This window comes from Nannospalax galili, unplaced genomic scaffold (assembly GCF_000622305.1).
Source record: "Nannospalax galili isolate Female #2095 unplaced genomic scaffold, S.galili_v1.0 scaffold531, whole genome shotgun sequence".
NCBI lineage: Eukaryota > Metazoa > Chordata > Mammalia > Rodentia > Spalacidae > Nannospalax > Nannospalax galili.
Window position 1 is genome coordinate 185,602 of NW_008329325.1, and position 16,815 is coordinate 202,416.

General features: G+C 38.8%; 1 protein-coding gene across 1 annotated transcript in view; it reads left to right on the forward strand.

Moving 5' to 3' along the window:
- The window catches only part of LOC103736833 (multidrug resistance-associated protein 4), a gene marked incomplete at its 5' end in the record, with an annotated part of 179,677 nt that extends 170,993 nt beyond the window's left edge, over positions 1–8,684 (forward strand). The window contains 1 exon segment of the mRNA XM_008836399.3: positions 7,971–8,684. Coding sequence (XP_008834621.2) covers positions 7,971–8,078 — 108 coding nt within the window.
- Positions 8,685–16,815: the final 8,131 nt, after the last annotated feature.

Genomic DNA, 16,815 nt, shown 5'->3' on the forward strand with positions numbered 1-16,815 from the left:
CAGGGTTTCCCTGTAGTCCCAGCTGGCCTTGAACTCACAGTGATCCACCTGCCTCAGCCTCCCAAGTGCTGGGATTAAAGGCGTGCACCACAACGCCCGGCTTCAAAATCTCTGTTTTTTAAAAATTTTTTTAAATTTATTTCTATTTTATGTGTATGAGTGTTATGTCTGCATGTATGCGAGTGCACCTGTGTCGTGCGGTGTCCTCAGACACCGGTGTCCAGTCCCCTGTAACTGGAGTTATGGATGGTTGTCAGCCTGCCATGTGGGTGCTGGGAATCAAACCTGCGTCTTCTGCAAGAACAGCTAGTACTCTTAACCACTGAGCCATCTTTCCGGCCCCCAAAATCTCTGTTTTTAAACATAGATTATTATGGACTAGGAATGTAGCTCAGTAGCAAAGTACTTGCCTAGCATATCTAAGGCCCTGAGTTTAATTCCTCCCATCTTTAAAAAAAAAAAAAAAAAAAGTAATGAATGGTTATCAAATTTTAGATAGATCTATATCACGTAAAATAATACAGTTCAACAGACTCCATTCTTCCCTCCCTCCCTCCCTCCTTCCTTCCTTCCTTCCTTTTATGAAGGCCTAAGGTTGACCTTCAGTGTCTTCTTTGATCTCTCTGTGTGATTTTTTTTTTTCTTTTCTTTTTTTTTTTTGAGACAGTGTCCCTCACTGAACCTGAAGCTCACTAATTTGGTGAGACTGGTTGGCCAGAAAGCTCCCAGGATCCTCCTGTCCCTGCTTCCCAGTGCTAGAATTACAGGCATACAACAGAACATGGGTTCTGGGGGTGGAGGATCCAATCTCAGGGGCTTGCACAGAAAGCACTTTACCAGCTACCAACTGAGCCATATCTTCAGCCCCTTAACATGTTTTTTTGTTTGGTTTGTTGGTTGTTTTTTTGTTTTGTTTTTTGAGGCAGGATCTCCCTGTAGCCAAGGCTGGCCTGGAAGTCTCTATGTTGATCAGACTGGCCTTAATCTCACCTCTGCCTCCTGAGTGCTGGGATTAACAGTGTGCACCACTATGCCTGGCTTCAATATGTTTTGTTTGAAAACCCAAACAAGTAAAGCAACTATCCCAGTTTGTATGTTATCCGAGTTCATAGCAAAGACAATTATAACTCTTTCATTTCAGTCAACATTTTAATTCAAGGGTAGCACATGCAGAAAAGTATGCAGGTCATAGTATGAGAACTCGCTTGATAATGCTCTTTTATCTAGTTCAACACTGTTAATGGTCACTTAAACATTTGTGTAGTTCTTTAGAATTTATTTCACTGAATGTATTTGGTTCTTACATATATGATCTCAGTTGATTCTCAAAGTGACAATTCCCCACAAACACAGTTGATGAGGTTATTGGGTTGAGGTCTGTGAGGGCACAGATTGGATCAATGGAGAGCAGAAGGTTCATTGCCAGGCAAGGCTGATGTGTGTCTCTAGGTACTGCATTTGAAAACACTACCCATTGTTTCATTTGGCATCCAAGATGGGCCTGTCCCCTAAGCATCTACAGTGACAGAACTTCCCTCTGGATTTTAGCCCTGCCTCACCTCTAGTGTAGATCCCCTCCATAGAAAGACAGAGGGAGATACAGACCTCGATTCACACCTGAGCTGAAAATCCTAAAATTCTTTCTGCACACATGGGTCCTCTTAGGAGAACAAGCTGTCAAGTTTTTAACCTCATAGATGTAGGAGATCAAATATCTCTGCATCATTCAGAACTGTAACACCATGCAGATTAATCTCTGTCAACAAGCTCTTTACTCTCACAGATCAAAATTCATTCCTTTGTAAAGCAAACCCAACATCTGGACAAAGGTACTTCCAAATCACAAATTCTTGACCACATAGATGCCTTTCTAAAGAGGTTGGTGCTGAATCACTGAGTTTTTCCTTTACAGATGCTACAAGTAAAAGCACAGAAAGTACTTTTCAGGTGCATATAGTTTAAGGGTGTGTTTGCTGAATTGTGTTAACAAAGTTCTTTTATAAGCCATGATGGATGAGGGCCTGCCCTGGTGACCTCATTTTAACTTACCTCTTTAAGGACCCTATCTTCAGATATAGTTGAATTCTGTGGGTCTGGCATTTAGAGATTGAGCACGTGATTTTACGAGAAAGGGAATCACCATGAATTCTGCCCATAATGGAGAATGAATGTCATCATTATCTTCCCAGCCTGTTAAGGTTTCCATACTTTTTTGGTTGTGCTCCCACTTCTCTGTCTGTGAAGTTATCAGATACAACTAAAGGTTACGAAAATCCCAACATCCTGGATTCTGAGAGCCTGGACCTGTGTGAATAGGCCAGGAAGCATTTAGCAGGCAGTGGCCTTACATGGGAGTCATCAATGCCACTTCACCTCAAGGTCCCCATCTGCAATTCAGGGCCTCCAGGGCTGCCTAGCTGATTCACACTGTGGATATCAGATAAGGTGGGAGAAATTCAAGGGCTTCAGATGACAACTATTCCTTCCTCTTGTGTGTGTGTGTGTGTGTTGCTGAGGATCAAACCCAGTGCCTTGTATATGCTAAGTACATGTTCTGTCACTGAGCTACAGCCCCAGCCCTCCTTTCCTTTTTTTCATTTAATATTATATAACTAATTATATTACAAATAGTTACCTCATTCTTTTTCAAAGCTATACATATCCTTTCTCCACCCGTTACTTACCATTTTCCCCTCTGATTATATTAGTTATTTTTTTTCCCAGAGAATGAGCTCTTGTTTATTTACGAGTTCTTATATTGTTTTACAGCTGATCATTTTCTACTCTTTATTTATTTATTTATTTTTATTTATTTATTTATTTTTTGAGACAGGGTCTCATTAATGTAGCCCTGGCTGGCTTGGAACTCACTATGTAGATCAGGCGTTAGCCTTGAACTCACAGAAATCTGCCTGCTTCTGCCCCCTGAGTGCTAGAATTGAAAATGTATATCACCTTACCTGGCTCACTTTCTATTTATCAGGTCCTTGTTTGGGTTTATTTTGTGGTTGCTTTTTACTTCTTGAGTACAATTGTTTATATTCTTTTTTGCTTGTTAATACAAATATTAATTACAATGCTTATAAATATTTAAGGCTCTGAATTTTCATATGAATACTACTTTAGCTCTACCTCACAGATTCCAGTATCAGTCAGAGCTTTTCATCAAAGCTCTTTTTCACATATATTTTCTACAGTTTGGGCTTTAATGGCCTCTTTGTACCGTAAACTATTGAAGAGGAAGGTTTTCTGGCAAGCAGGGTGCTTTCCATTTTATTCATCATTTCTACCATAATTGTTTTGTGGTACATAATGTAATTGGTAATTCCTGCTTATTTGAAATTACCTATACTTTCTTATGTCCTAGTAGATTGACAATCTTTATAAATGGCTTTTGGGCATTAAAATATGGAATATTGTCTTTTTTTAAATTTTGCTTTGTTTTGTTTTGTTTGAGACAGGGTCTCAACTTTGTAGCCCCATCTGACCTAGAACTCACTACATAGACCATCCCAGGCTAGCCTCAATCTCACAGAGTGCTGGGATTAAAGGTGTGCACCACTACACCTGGCAGAATATTGTCTTTAAGTGTGCAGCCTAGTGACTGTCCATTAGATCTACATTATTACTTACACAATAGAGATCTTCTCTGCCCTATGTTAGTTCATCTGATGTGATTTGTCTCATACTATCCACACCTCTCTTTACTATTCTGTTATTTTTGCTTTGAATATTTTTATTATTCTCAACCCCTGAATGCTCATGACTTGGGTTTTCACTATGAATTATATTTTCTTTCACTCAAGCAGCCATTCTGTGATTCATTTAAGGTTTTTGGCCTTGAAGCCCAGCTGGCTCAAAACTAAGATTGAGCCTTTCTCCCTTCACCTGATTTCATTTGCTGTCTATCTTTGTCATTACAATCTAACTGTGTGTCTTCTGCATATGGCATGGAGTTAGGTTTTGTCCTGAGATGTGATCTTAGCTTTTTTAAAAAATCAAATGAATTTAACCCATTTATATTTATTGAAATTATAGGTAGGTTTTATCTTAGTTCTGCTAAGTTCTGCTTAGTTTTTGCTTCCAGTAGCTGTCATGTGTGTGTTATATGCCCCTTGTCAATTTTATAAACCTATTTTCTCCCTAATCCTCTTTGAATATTAATTTCCAGTTATTTTGCTTCCTCAATCCTCTTTCCATGTCTCATTCTTTTTTTTCCAGCAGTGGCTAATCTTTGTGCTACCTTAGTAAAACTGTCATTTCTTTGATATTTTCATTTTTCTCCTTGCTTTTGACCTCTGTGAACTCAGGCTTTGTCATGACACCTGTCTGCTGCTTTGCCATGTGTCCCAGGACTCACTCAGTTCTGCCACGTTTTCCTTGACTGTACTGAGTTGTTTTTCACTTAATTGTCATCTGCTCAGTGAGTATTCATCATTCTTCCACTTCTGGCCTATTTTACAGCTCTTAAGCTGTTTTCATTATTATTCCCAATTTCCAGTTTTGAATAAAATGAGGCTTTTGTAAATCATATAGCTGCAAGATAGTTGAGGATAGGACATTAATTAGGAGGGGAGAGGAGAGGAGAGAGAGAAAACTTTTTTTTTTAATTTCTCAGTATCTTTGATATTTAAGGTAATTTCTAAAAGGAGTATAGAAGAATGCGGTGATCCATTGCTCCCTTATCTTAAAAGCAGAGATTCTACATCTCTAGTAAAATCAGACCTGCCTTAACAGCTGAATATCTCAAGGCCTTGAGAGCTACTTGTGATTGATCCAGGGCCATACCACTTAGTGAGGACAAACTAGCAGTCACGTGCCAGAATTCAACACACTGAATGATGTCTTACAAATATAATATAAATAGAAGTCCCAGCTCTCCTTTGTCCATAAAGAGTGGTGGGGGCGGGGTTTGCTCTATTGCTTTAGTAAGATCTACTTACATATGGTGGCCTGATCGATGATAGAGAAACACGGTGAATAAACCAAAGAGAAGAGGAAGAAGAAGAGGGTCAGTATTCACTTGCTCCAGACTTGAGATTTTTATGGCATGTTTCCTTCAGTCTTCACAAACATTCTGATGGGGCATTGTTACCATGTTGACACATGAAGAAACTGAGCTAGGAGAGCCCTAGTAACATCTCAGAGTTACCAGTTAGCAAGTGCTGGTACTCAGCTTCAGTCATCTCCCAGCTATGTCTTTGTGCCTCCTGACCCCCCATATTAGCTCAGTGCCTCAACTACAACTTGGGGGTTCTGTAAAGATCATATCAAAAGGTCCACAAAAGGGAATCACAGTTGTTTTGTTTGCATCTTTCAAGCCTGTAACACTGTTACTTTCCGTGCACTAAACCGCTACTTCTCTGAGCAGCTTTCATTAGCACACCCAACACTTAACCCAGCATGTTTTCAGCCTGCAGTTTGTAGCCATTAATTAGTTCCTATGAGGTAAGTCTTTGTTATCTCATTTTACAGATGAGGCAGCCAGTGTGGAGGGAGACTAAGTAGATTTTGCAGTATCAGCTGTAGGTTCAGAAGGGAGAGCAGAGACTGGACCCCTTCAGCCCAAGCTCAGCCTACCACACAAGGACCCTGATGAAGTCACCAGCTGGCTTCAGTACCTGCACTGTGAAAAGATACTGGGAGGCTGCAAATGTAGCTTAGTTGGTAGAGTGCCCACCTAGCATGCACTGAATCCCTGGATTCAATCCCAAGCACTATGTAACAACAACAAACACAAACAGGCATGGTGGCATAAGCCTTGTAATCCCAGCATTTGGGAGGTGGAGACAGGGATCAGGAATCCAAGGTCAGCTTCAACTACATAGCAAGTTCAAGGCCAGCCTGGGATCCTTGAAACTCTGTCTTTAAAAAACAGATGCTGCATCTCAATCTAGAATGTTATAAACATGGTAAGTAATGAAGAAAGGAAAAGTTAAATTAAGAATTTGCAGTCATGATGTTGTTTTCAGCAAAACATCCCAGACCAGGAAACTGAGGCCATTTTAGCTAAGAATTGTGAATAACAGTATTTCCTTTATAAAATACTACATCAAGAATGCTAGGGAGAAGGAACCAACTTATTTGGGGAGGGCTCTCCAGCAGGAGAAAATGAATTGTATTGCCATTTGTTCTTTTGGCTGTTTTTAGTTTAACCAAGAGATAGCCCTTTTAGAGTACATAAATAGACAAACACACAAAATATTGCTGTGGTTTTAAAAAGTAGGTGGGAGGAGAGGATACAAATTTTAAATACACAGATACATACCTTTAAAAAGTCCTATGTTGGCCAGGCATGATGGTGCATGCCTTTAATCCCAGCACTCGGGAGGCAGAGGTAGGCAGATCTCTGTGCGTTCAAGGCCGGCCTGGTCTACATAGTGAGTTCCAGGACAGCTGGGGCTACAGGGAGACCCTGTCTCAAAAAGGCCAAAAAACCCAAAACAAAAGAAAACAAAAACTCCTATGTTGGGGCTGGGGAGATGGCTCCACAATTAAGAGCATCTGGCTCCACAGTTAAGAGTACTGGCTGCTCTTGCAGAAGACCTAGATTTAATTCCCAGTGCCCACATGGTGGCTAACAACCATCCGTAACTCTAGTTCTAGGGGATCTGACACCCTCTTCTTACCTCCACAGGCATTGCACGGCATGGGTGCACTTATACACATGCAGACAATACACTCATACACTTTAAAAAAATAAATAAATAAAATAATTAAAAGTTCTATGGTTGAAAACTTGTGTTTTGCAAATAAATAGTCTCAAATCTGTTCCACTGGGATCCCATCATTATTGGAGAATTAATTTTTCTTGTTGAATGACATTTTCATAAATTGAATTTTTATGTAAAAGGGAGATGTACACAGTATGTAGATAGTGTCTCAACACCTTCTTTATGCATGTGAAGCCCATTATTTCCAGTGATAACTCTGTTGACAGCACCCACAAATAAATTTAGAGCTGGGGTTTTATAAAGGGGATCCAGAATCATATGACTTAGACTCAGCTCCTGACACGTGTCAGCGCTGATAGATGCTACATTTTCTGTTTTAAAGACTCAAACAAAACTTTTCACATTCTTCTTTGAAGAAAAAAAAATTACATTTGAAGTCCTTTTTCACCCGAACACATTTGGAGATAAGCGCTCACAAGTCCTGACATTATTTCATTTTGTTATGCGCATCTGTCAAGGAACCCAGATATGATACAGCTGCTAAAAACGGATGATTGTGGAACAGAGAAACCTGACAGCATTCATTTCCTTTATGTTCTCATTATACATTTATCAGAAAACCTGTATCTCTTCTAGTTCTGCTAGAAATTGGTAGAATTCAGGAATTCAAAGGCTGAGCAAAGAACTGCCCTATTATTTGGTATCATCTTACGTTTTAGAGAAGTTGCTTGGTTGGGTCATTGTTACAGCTTTGGCTTCTCTTTTCATTATTGTGGTCCACTATCCACAGATCACATTTCTATGGGCCCGATGACTGCTTTGCCGCACAAATTAAACGCCGGGATATTTCATAGAAGCCAGCATTTCAATGCTTGTCAATCAGAGTTTGTAAAATATAAGGATTACAACCTGATATTAACATCCAAATCTATTGTGCTCATTTTATGCGCGAAAATGAGAAACCTTCGTGCAGACGCTCCGTTTCCCAGCCCCTTTGTCCCCGTTTTTTAATTTATCTCTGGGTTTTGAGTCAGTAAAATGATTTTGCTTATCAATGTAATAGAGTGATAAAACATATCTGGGAATCAAAGCGATCAGAAGTAAAGTGGATCTCCAAGTTGTTGGGCATTCAGCCCTGCCTTGTGGAGGGCTTTAGTGGGCCAGATCCCCCCCACTCAGTACTCATATGCCTGTGTTCTAATTGCGCCTATAGCGAGTGCTCTGAGAGGTGTGTTGCCTCAGAGAGGACTTTCAAACTTCTAATCATCTTTTTTCCTCTGTTTTCCTATTTCACAGGTATATTTCAAAAGGAATTATCCAGATATTGCATTCACCAGCCCTGTGGTTATGAATGCCTCCAACAGACAGCCCTCAGCCTTAACCATTTTTGAAACAGCATTGTGACTCTATCAAGATGTTGGGTCTGTTCCAAGGGCATTTCCCATGATTTTTGCACTGTATGTAAACTACATTGTACTTGGTTTTCACTGAAGCAACAGACATTTTCAAACACAAGATGTTAGTTTCCAACTCTATTCAGGGATTCCAAGTTCAAACAAAATGGCTTGTCATTTTCATTTAAATATTACAGCTTTTCTTTAAAAATCGAAATCAATGGTGCAGGCCACCAACAAAAGCTATCTATCAGGTTTTGTGCCTTAACAGACTCCAGAGCCAAAGCCTACTCATTTTGTGAGGAACAGAAGAAAGCTGTCACGGATTTTTGTTTTGTCCTTGTTTTGTCCTTTAAAAGTACATATTACTTTCCAGTTACATCAGGGATTCTATTTACTTGAAGATCATGTGAAGCTGCCACTTTGTCTCACCATTTTCATTAAAACTAGGACCCATTATTTCCCCCAAAATACCTTGGGTTAAAATAGTACAGGTTGGGGCTGGAGATATGGCTCAGCGGTTAAAAGCATTGCCTGCTCTTGCAGAGGACCAGGGTTTGATTCCCAGCACCCACATGGCAGCTTCTAACCATCCTTAACTCCAGTTCTAGGGGAATCTGACGCCCTCTTCTGACCTCTGAGGCATTGCATGACACGGGTGCACTCACATCCGTGCAGGCAATACACTCATACGCATAAAATAAAAAAAATAAAATATTTTAAAATAGTGCAGGTAAATCTAACAGGAAAAAAATTGTAATTTTAGTGATGGAGTAGGGAGAGTCTACCACACACACATACAAATACATATGGCTAAAGTACAGAAGGACATTTATATAGTAGAAGAAAAGGAAGAGAAAATTATGCTTTCTCAAACTTGGATTGGTGGTTTGATAATGAAGGACACGTGTGAATATCCCTCCCCTTTCAAGTCTGTCAGGGTCAGGCATGAAACCATGTATGAACTTGGCATGGTGATATATTCGAAAAGGCAAACCTCTAACAGTAACTCCTCAGATGTGTGGTAGTGTTTTTACTTGGATTTCTGGTTTACAGAAGGTAAACCTTCTATTCACGATAAGCCTTTTGGTTTAACCTTTTTTGAAATCCTTTCAAATTTGCATGCATAGGCTCTCCTTACTTAGTGAGAAAACCTGAAAATTGTTGCAGACATTGGCTGTAATTACATATAATGGTCTCAGGATGCATCCAGAAACTCACTTTCATGAACCTGTCCGGATGAGTTTACTTCTGACCGCTAATAGTAGGTCTTGAAGTCCTTTTGATTAGTAAAACACTAAACCACAACACTTCCTAGGACCTGCTGTCCTTCATTTAACTATGAGTCAAGTTTTTCTAGATGGTGGCGGCTATGGCATACGTTGAGTTCAAGTAACTAAAGGTTTTACTGTCACAGTTTAAAGTGGACCCTTCAGGACTTGTCACAATAAGCCACCTTCAAGTTACATATGTTAATATATATGCACACACACATAGGTGCATATGTATGTATATGTACATATATAAATGCCTATATGTGTATATATACATATATCAGGTTTTTAGACTCAACAGAAAAAAAACCTGTTTTGTAGAATGAAGCCTCGAAAAGCACAGCAAAACACATTGAGTGTAGTGGCTGTTTGACTCTTTGTATTCTGAAGTCTACAATGAATGTTTAGTCTCATTTTGTGCACTAAGTTTATTAATAGTCATGGTTAGTATTCCAAGAGACTGAATGCAAGCAACAATAATGATGATAAAGTCTGTTTGAATATTTAGAAATGTTTTAAATGTATATATGTTTATTTGGTTTTTAGAGATTAAAGACAGCCATATAAACATGTTTCTATTCCATTTCTGTTTTTACACCATCATAGGACAAACAATATTTGATTGAAATAAATGACAGTTTTCATCTCCATTCAAGGATCTGTATGTTTATTCTTGGAGGGATTACTAACTGAGTCATGTCCTTGCTGATGAAAGCTTTTGTGAGATCAAAACATACCTTCCATCACCAGCTGTTTCTCTTGGCTACTTAGGCATCTGAGTCGAAGTGTGGGTTGCAGTCAGCCTGAAACAGTTGCTGCTGAAATTGTGGAGTAAGTGGGAGTATTAGCTTACGCCCCTAGGCTTGAACAAGTATTAAAGGGTTGAGGTTTTGATTTTAGTTTTCAAGGTGGCTTTGTCCTAAACTAACAGGAAAAATCTATTAGCATTACACTTTAAAACACTATTGAATATTGGTTCTCAGCATGTCAACCTTGAGTCAATAGTTTTACCTGGGAACTTGTGAAAGGTGCGGATTCTTGTGCCTCACTTGTATCTACTAGAACTGAACCTCTGGTGGTGAGGATCAGTAATCCAAATCTGATCAAGCCCTAATAGTGATCATAGTGATTCGAATGCAGAATAAAGTCTCAGAACTAGTTCTATAGAACCTAAAGAACTCCTAAAACTCCTTATGAAAATCTCAGAGTCCAGAGAAATGAGCAAGAAACTTGAACAGGGACTTCACCGAAAAGGATATCCAAATGGCCAGTAATAGAAAAAAAGTGTTCCCTTTTACTTAGTGTAGGCATATGCACTAAGAGATGTAGTCAGGGGTGTTCTTGTTAGGAACATAATTCCTAATATGTCTGGGAATAACTGAAATGCTTCACAGCAGAAGGTAGTTGGTGGTAGAATACAGCAAATGAAAGCAATTAAAGTGCATGAGGGGGTGTATGGATGTCACAAAAATGATACTGCTCCAAAGTCTGACTCAAGAATTCTTACGGTTCCTGGGACTGGAGAGATGACTCAGCGGTTAAGAGTACTGACTGCTCTTGCAGAGGACCCGGGGTTCGATTCCCAGCACCCACATGGCGGCTACAAACCATCCTTAACTCCAGTTCCAGGGGAATCCGAAGCCCTCTTCTGACCTCTGCAGCATTGCACAACTCACATACATGCAGGCAATACACTCATACACATAAAATAAAAAAGTATTTTTTTAAAAAGAATTCTTGCGGGGCATGGTGGTGCACACCTTTAATCCCAGTACTTGGGAGGCAGAGGCAAGCAGATCTTTGTGAGTTCAAGGCCAGCCTGGTCTACATGTCCAATTCTAAACCAGGGTACATAGCAAGACCCTGTCAACAACAACAACCAAAAAGCCATTAGAATGGCAAAAGTAAGCTTATGGTTCCACATCTGCAGCGGAATTATCATGTACAAAGCTTAGTACTACTTAACTTGGGAAACTGTTAGTATAGTTTTGGACTGGCTAGTGTCTAAAAACACTACTAGGTTTTTCATGTTTTCTGGGCACTTTTATATGTCATGCTTCACAAGTGAGTTAATAAAGTTCTTATTAATTTTCTTTTAGAATTTCAAATTCAGTGCTTCAGTCTTGTGAAAAATAATGTGCCTGAATATTCTAAAACTGAATCATTTACATCTGGAAAATTATTTCTACTGTTTTTTATTTATAAAGAATAAAGGTTTATTAGCTCTCAGTATTTCCATTGAATTTAGACCTCCTCCCCATCTGCACCCCTCTTACTACTTCCTGTTAAGTTTCATGTTCTCTCTCTCTCTCTCTCTCTCTCTCTCTCTCTCTCTCTCTCCCTCCCCCTCCCCCTCCCTCTCCCCCCCCCCAGTGTGGGTCCATTCACTAGAGCCTGGTTAACATACCCAGCATCACACCTTTAAAGAAAGCTGATTCTCCCTCTTCTCCACTTTTATGCTGTGATTTTTGTCTGTCTTGCACTGATGCTGTGATTTTGTCTGAATTGAGTTTACATAGGTCTTGTGTATGCTGCCACTGTTGCTGTGAGTTCATATGAGTAACTGCCCATCTGTCTGGAAAACTCGTTTCCTTGTCATCCACCACCTTTTTCTCTTCCTGTCTTCTTGGTCCCTCTCCTACCATGATCACTGAGCCTTGGGAGGCAGAATAGGTGTCCTACTCAAGACTAAGTACTCTTCAGTCTCTTAGTCTCTGTACATTGACTAGCTGTGAGTCTGTGTTAACCATCATCTGTATAAGGAAGTTTCCCTGGTGATAGTTGATACTCATTAATCTATGAGTAAACAGTAAATCATTAGGAGTTAGTTTAACACTACATCCATTTAGCAGAATAATAGTAGTAGGTTCTCCCCTGTGGCCTGTGACCCATCTAGCCACAGGATCCTAGACCTATCAGTGTCAGCTATGGGTCCCATCTTGTGAAGCAGACCTTAAATCCCTTCAAAGAGTGGTTGGCTACTCCCATAACATTCATGTCACTATTACACCAGTGGACATATTTTGCCAGCCAGTTGTTATTGTAGCTCACAAGCATCATAGCTGGGCAAGCTTGATGATTACTTTTCTCTTCTGGTAGCATGCATAGCACCTTCCAGTACTTGAATCAGTATCAGCTTTATTTCTCCTTGTTTTTTCTACAACTCAGTGTATGTAGTGTCTTCAGCAATAAGGTCTTACTGTAAAGCCCTGACCAAGAGCAAGGGTTATGGCCTGTACTGTTTGAGGGTCTGTGGGACCCCTGATCAACAGCTTCAAAAGAGGGAGTCCATTCCTGGCATTGGGCTCTTTATTTGCTAGCCGATGGTGTCTAGTAGGGGCAGTGTCCCCCTCTTATAGGGTGACTCCTTTCAATCTCCTTTTTGTATGCAGATATACTTTAAGAAGCTTCTGTAGTAGTAGTTTCCATATGACTTTTTCTAAAGGCCTTTAGTGTTAGTTATCCCTCCCCATACTCTGTACTCCTTCCTCTGACCTGCCCTCCCATTCCCTACCCCATTTAACCCTTTCACATTATTCCTCCTTTCCCCTTTATATCACTGCATTATATCTCCCCTCCCATGAAGCCTCCTCCACATGCTGTTTACAACTTTACTGATCTCTTTGGATGAGTATTTTCATAGCATTAATCCTACCTCTCCATGAACATGGGAAATCTTTCCATTTCTAGTATCTTCTTCAGTTTCTTTCTTGAATATTTGTCTTAAAATTTTTATTATGGTGGACTCTCACTTCCTTCACTGGATTTATTCCAAGGTATTTTATGATTTTTGAGGTTATTATGAATGAGATTATTTCCCTGGTTTCTTTTTCTCAGCTTGTGTATAGAAAAGCTGCTGACTTTGTGTGAAAATTTTGTATCCTGTTCCTTCGCTGAATGTGTTTATCATCTCTAGGAGTTTTCTGGTGGAGTCTTTATAGAATCTTTTATGTATAGTCTCACATCATCTGTAAATAGCGATACTTTGACTTCATTCTTTCCACTTTATAACCCCTTTATCGCCATCACTTGTCTTATTGCTCTATTTAAAACTCTAAGCACAATATTGAACAGGAATGGAGAGAGTGGAGATCTTTATCTCATTCCTGATTTTTAATGGAAATTCTTTGACCTTTTTCTCTGTTTTGTATGATGTTGGTTGTGGGCTTGCTGTAGATTGCCTTTATTATGTTGAGATATGTCCCCTGTATCCTTAGATTCTCCATAACTTTTATCATGAAGGGTTGTTAGATTTTGTCAAAGGCTTTCTGTATTTCATGATTTCTTTCCTTGAGTCTATTTATGTGATGAATTCCATTCATTGATTTATGTATATTGAACCATCCCTGTATCTCTGGGATGAAGCCAACCTGTTCGTGGTGGATAATTTTTTTATCTGCTCTTGCATTCGGTTTGTAAGTATTTTATTGAATAATTTTGCATCAATGTTCATCAGAGAGACTGACTTATAGTTTTCTTTTTTGTTGAATCTTTGTCTGGTTTTGGTATCAGGGTAATAACACTAGCTTCATAAAAAGAATTTGGAAGTGTTCCTTCCTTTTCTATTTTATGGAATAACTCAAGGAGTATTGATATTAGTTATTTGAAGGTAGAATTCTGCACTGTATCCATCTGGTCCTGGGCTTTTTTTTTTTTTTAGTTGGAATTTTTTTAAATTACTGCTTCTATCTCATTGGTTTTTGTGGGTCTGTTTAAATTGTGTACTTCTTGTTTTAATTTTGGTAGGCCATACATATCTAGAAATTCATCCATTTCTTTTAGATTTTCCAGTTTAGTGGAGTATAGATTTTTAAAGTAAGTTCTTATGATTCTGTGAATTTCCTTAGTATCTGTTGTAATTTTTCCCTTTTCATCTGATTTTATTAATTTTACTAATTTTGGTCCTCTCTTTTTGTGTGTGGTTAATTTGGCTAAAGGTTTGTTATCTTGTTAATCTTTTTGAAAACCATCTCTGTGTTGCATTGATTCTTTGTATTAGTTTTTATCTCTATTTCATGAATTTGAACCCTGATTTTGATTATCTCCTCTTATCTACTCTTTTTGGATATTATTTGTTCTTGTTAGAAAACTAAGGTCTTCAGATGCATCATTAGGTTGTTAATATGAAATGTCTCTACATTTCTGATGCAGGCACTTAGTGCTATAAACTTTCCTCTTAGGACTGCCTTCATTGTGTCCCATAGATTTTGGTATGTTGTGGTTTCAGTTTTAGTCAATGATAGGATTTTTAAGATGTCCTTCTTGAGTTCTTCCTTGACTTTCAGTAGTATATTTAGTTTCCATGAGTTGATGTATTTTTCCCATTTCTGTTTTTATTGATATCCATCTTTATTCTTTTGTAGTCAGAAAGGATATAGGATGTTATTTCAATTTTTATAAGTTTATTGAACCTTGCTTTGTGTCCTAATATGTGGTTGGTTTTGGAGAAAGTTCCATGGACTGCTGAGAAGAAAGTGTATTCTTTGGTGTCTGAGTGGAATGTTCTATTAAATGCCTGTTAGGTCCATTTGATTTATGATATAATTTAGCTCCAGGGTGTCTCTGTTTAGTTTTTATCTGGATGATCTGTCTGTTGGTGAGAGTGGGGTATTGAAGTCATCTGCTATCACTGTGTTGGAATAAATCTGTGATTTTATATCTGAGAGTGTTTCTTTTTTTTGAAATTGGATGCCCCTGTGTTTGGTGCATGTATGTTTAGGATTGTAATATATTCTCAGTGGATTTTTTTCCTTTAATGAGTATGAAATGTCCTTTCCTATCTTTTCTGCCTTGTTTTAGTTTGAAGTCTATTTTGTCAGATGTTAGAATAGCTCCAACTGCTTATTTCTTAGTTCCATTTGCTTGGAATACCTCTTTCCATTCTTTTACCCTAAGATGGTGTTGATCATTGATGGTCAGCTCTGTTTCTTGGAGGCAGCAAAAAGATTGATCCTATTTTCTAATCCAGTAATTTGGTCTGTGTCTTTTTATTGGGGAATTGAGACTGTTAATATTGAGTATTATTTCTAATGAATGTTTATTAATGCATGTCATTTTGTTGTGGTGGTGTTTTCTTTGACCTCTTTTGGCTAACTGTTCTGGAATTGTTTAGTCCTTATGCTCTCTTGGGTGTGTTTAATCTTCAGAGGTGAATTACTCCCTCTAGAATCCTCTAGAGCTGGCTTAATGGATGTAAATTCCTTAAATCTGTTTTTGTCATGGAAAGTTTTCCTTTCTCCTATTACAACTGATAGTTTTACTAGGTATAATAGCTTGAGCTGGTATCTGTAGTCGTTAAGAATTGGTAGACTATCAGTCCATGCCCTCCTGTCTTTCAGAGTCTGCAGTGAAAAGTCAGATGTTATTCTGATAGGCCTGCCTGTATATATGATTTGGCCCTTTCTCTCTTGCAGCTCTCAGTATCCTTTCTTTGTTCTATGCACTTAGTGGGGGGTTTCTTGTTTTTGTTTTTGTGTAGTTTTTTTTAACTGAATTTTTACAAATTTCAGACATTTTTCTCATATTCAGACCCCCTTTTCCATCTGTACCCCTCTTAGAGCACCCCCTGCCAGATGTCATGTACTATGTCATATATGTTAAGGCCTATATTTGTGTCCCCAAATATTCTTCAGTGTGTATCCATCTACTGTCACATCCTTAGAGAAAACTAACTCTCCCTTTCCCAGTAGCTATTGGTTACCAATAGTTCTCTCCTAAGGTTGGAGTTCTCTCTGGCTTGAGCTTATATGGGTCTTCTGTATGTTGTTACCTTTGCTGTGAGTTCATATGAGAATTTCCCAGCTGTCCGGAACACTCTTTCCTTTGCTCATGTACTACTCTGGCTCTTACAACCTTTCTGCCCCTTCTTTCTTAATGGTCTCTGAGCCTTGGATGGCAAAGGTTTGATATAGGTATCCTTTTCAGGTCTCATTCTCTGCACTTTGGCAAGATGTGGCTTTCTGTGTTAATCACCATCTGCTGCATGAGGAGCCTTTGTTGGTAAGAGTTGGGAGATGCATTAATATTCTTTCTTCCCCCTCTTCCACTGTGTCACCTGAGCCTTAGGTGTAGAAGTTGCATTGTAGATGAGTCACTTAGGGCTGGGCACCTCACAAACACTTATTCTCTGTGTTTGACCCATTGTGGAACTTTGTAATAAGCTTCATTTGTTGCAAAAAGAAGCTTCTTTGATGAGTGGTGAGAGGTACACTTGTCTGTAAATATTAGGATATATATATATATATATATATACATATATATATAATACAGTTAGAAATTACTGTTGATCTAGGGATGTAAAAAAAGTAGGTTTTATGTAGGCACTATAGCCCTTCAGCCAACAACACTTAAGTGTTTTTATTATTATGTAACATGAGTACTCCAGAAGTTTGGCACATTCTATTCCTGGGACTTTTTAGATTGAATATTGTATTAGTCAGGGTTCTCCAAAGAAACAGAACCAGTAGAATGAAT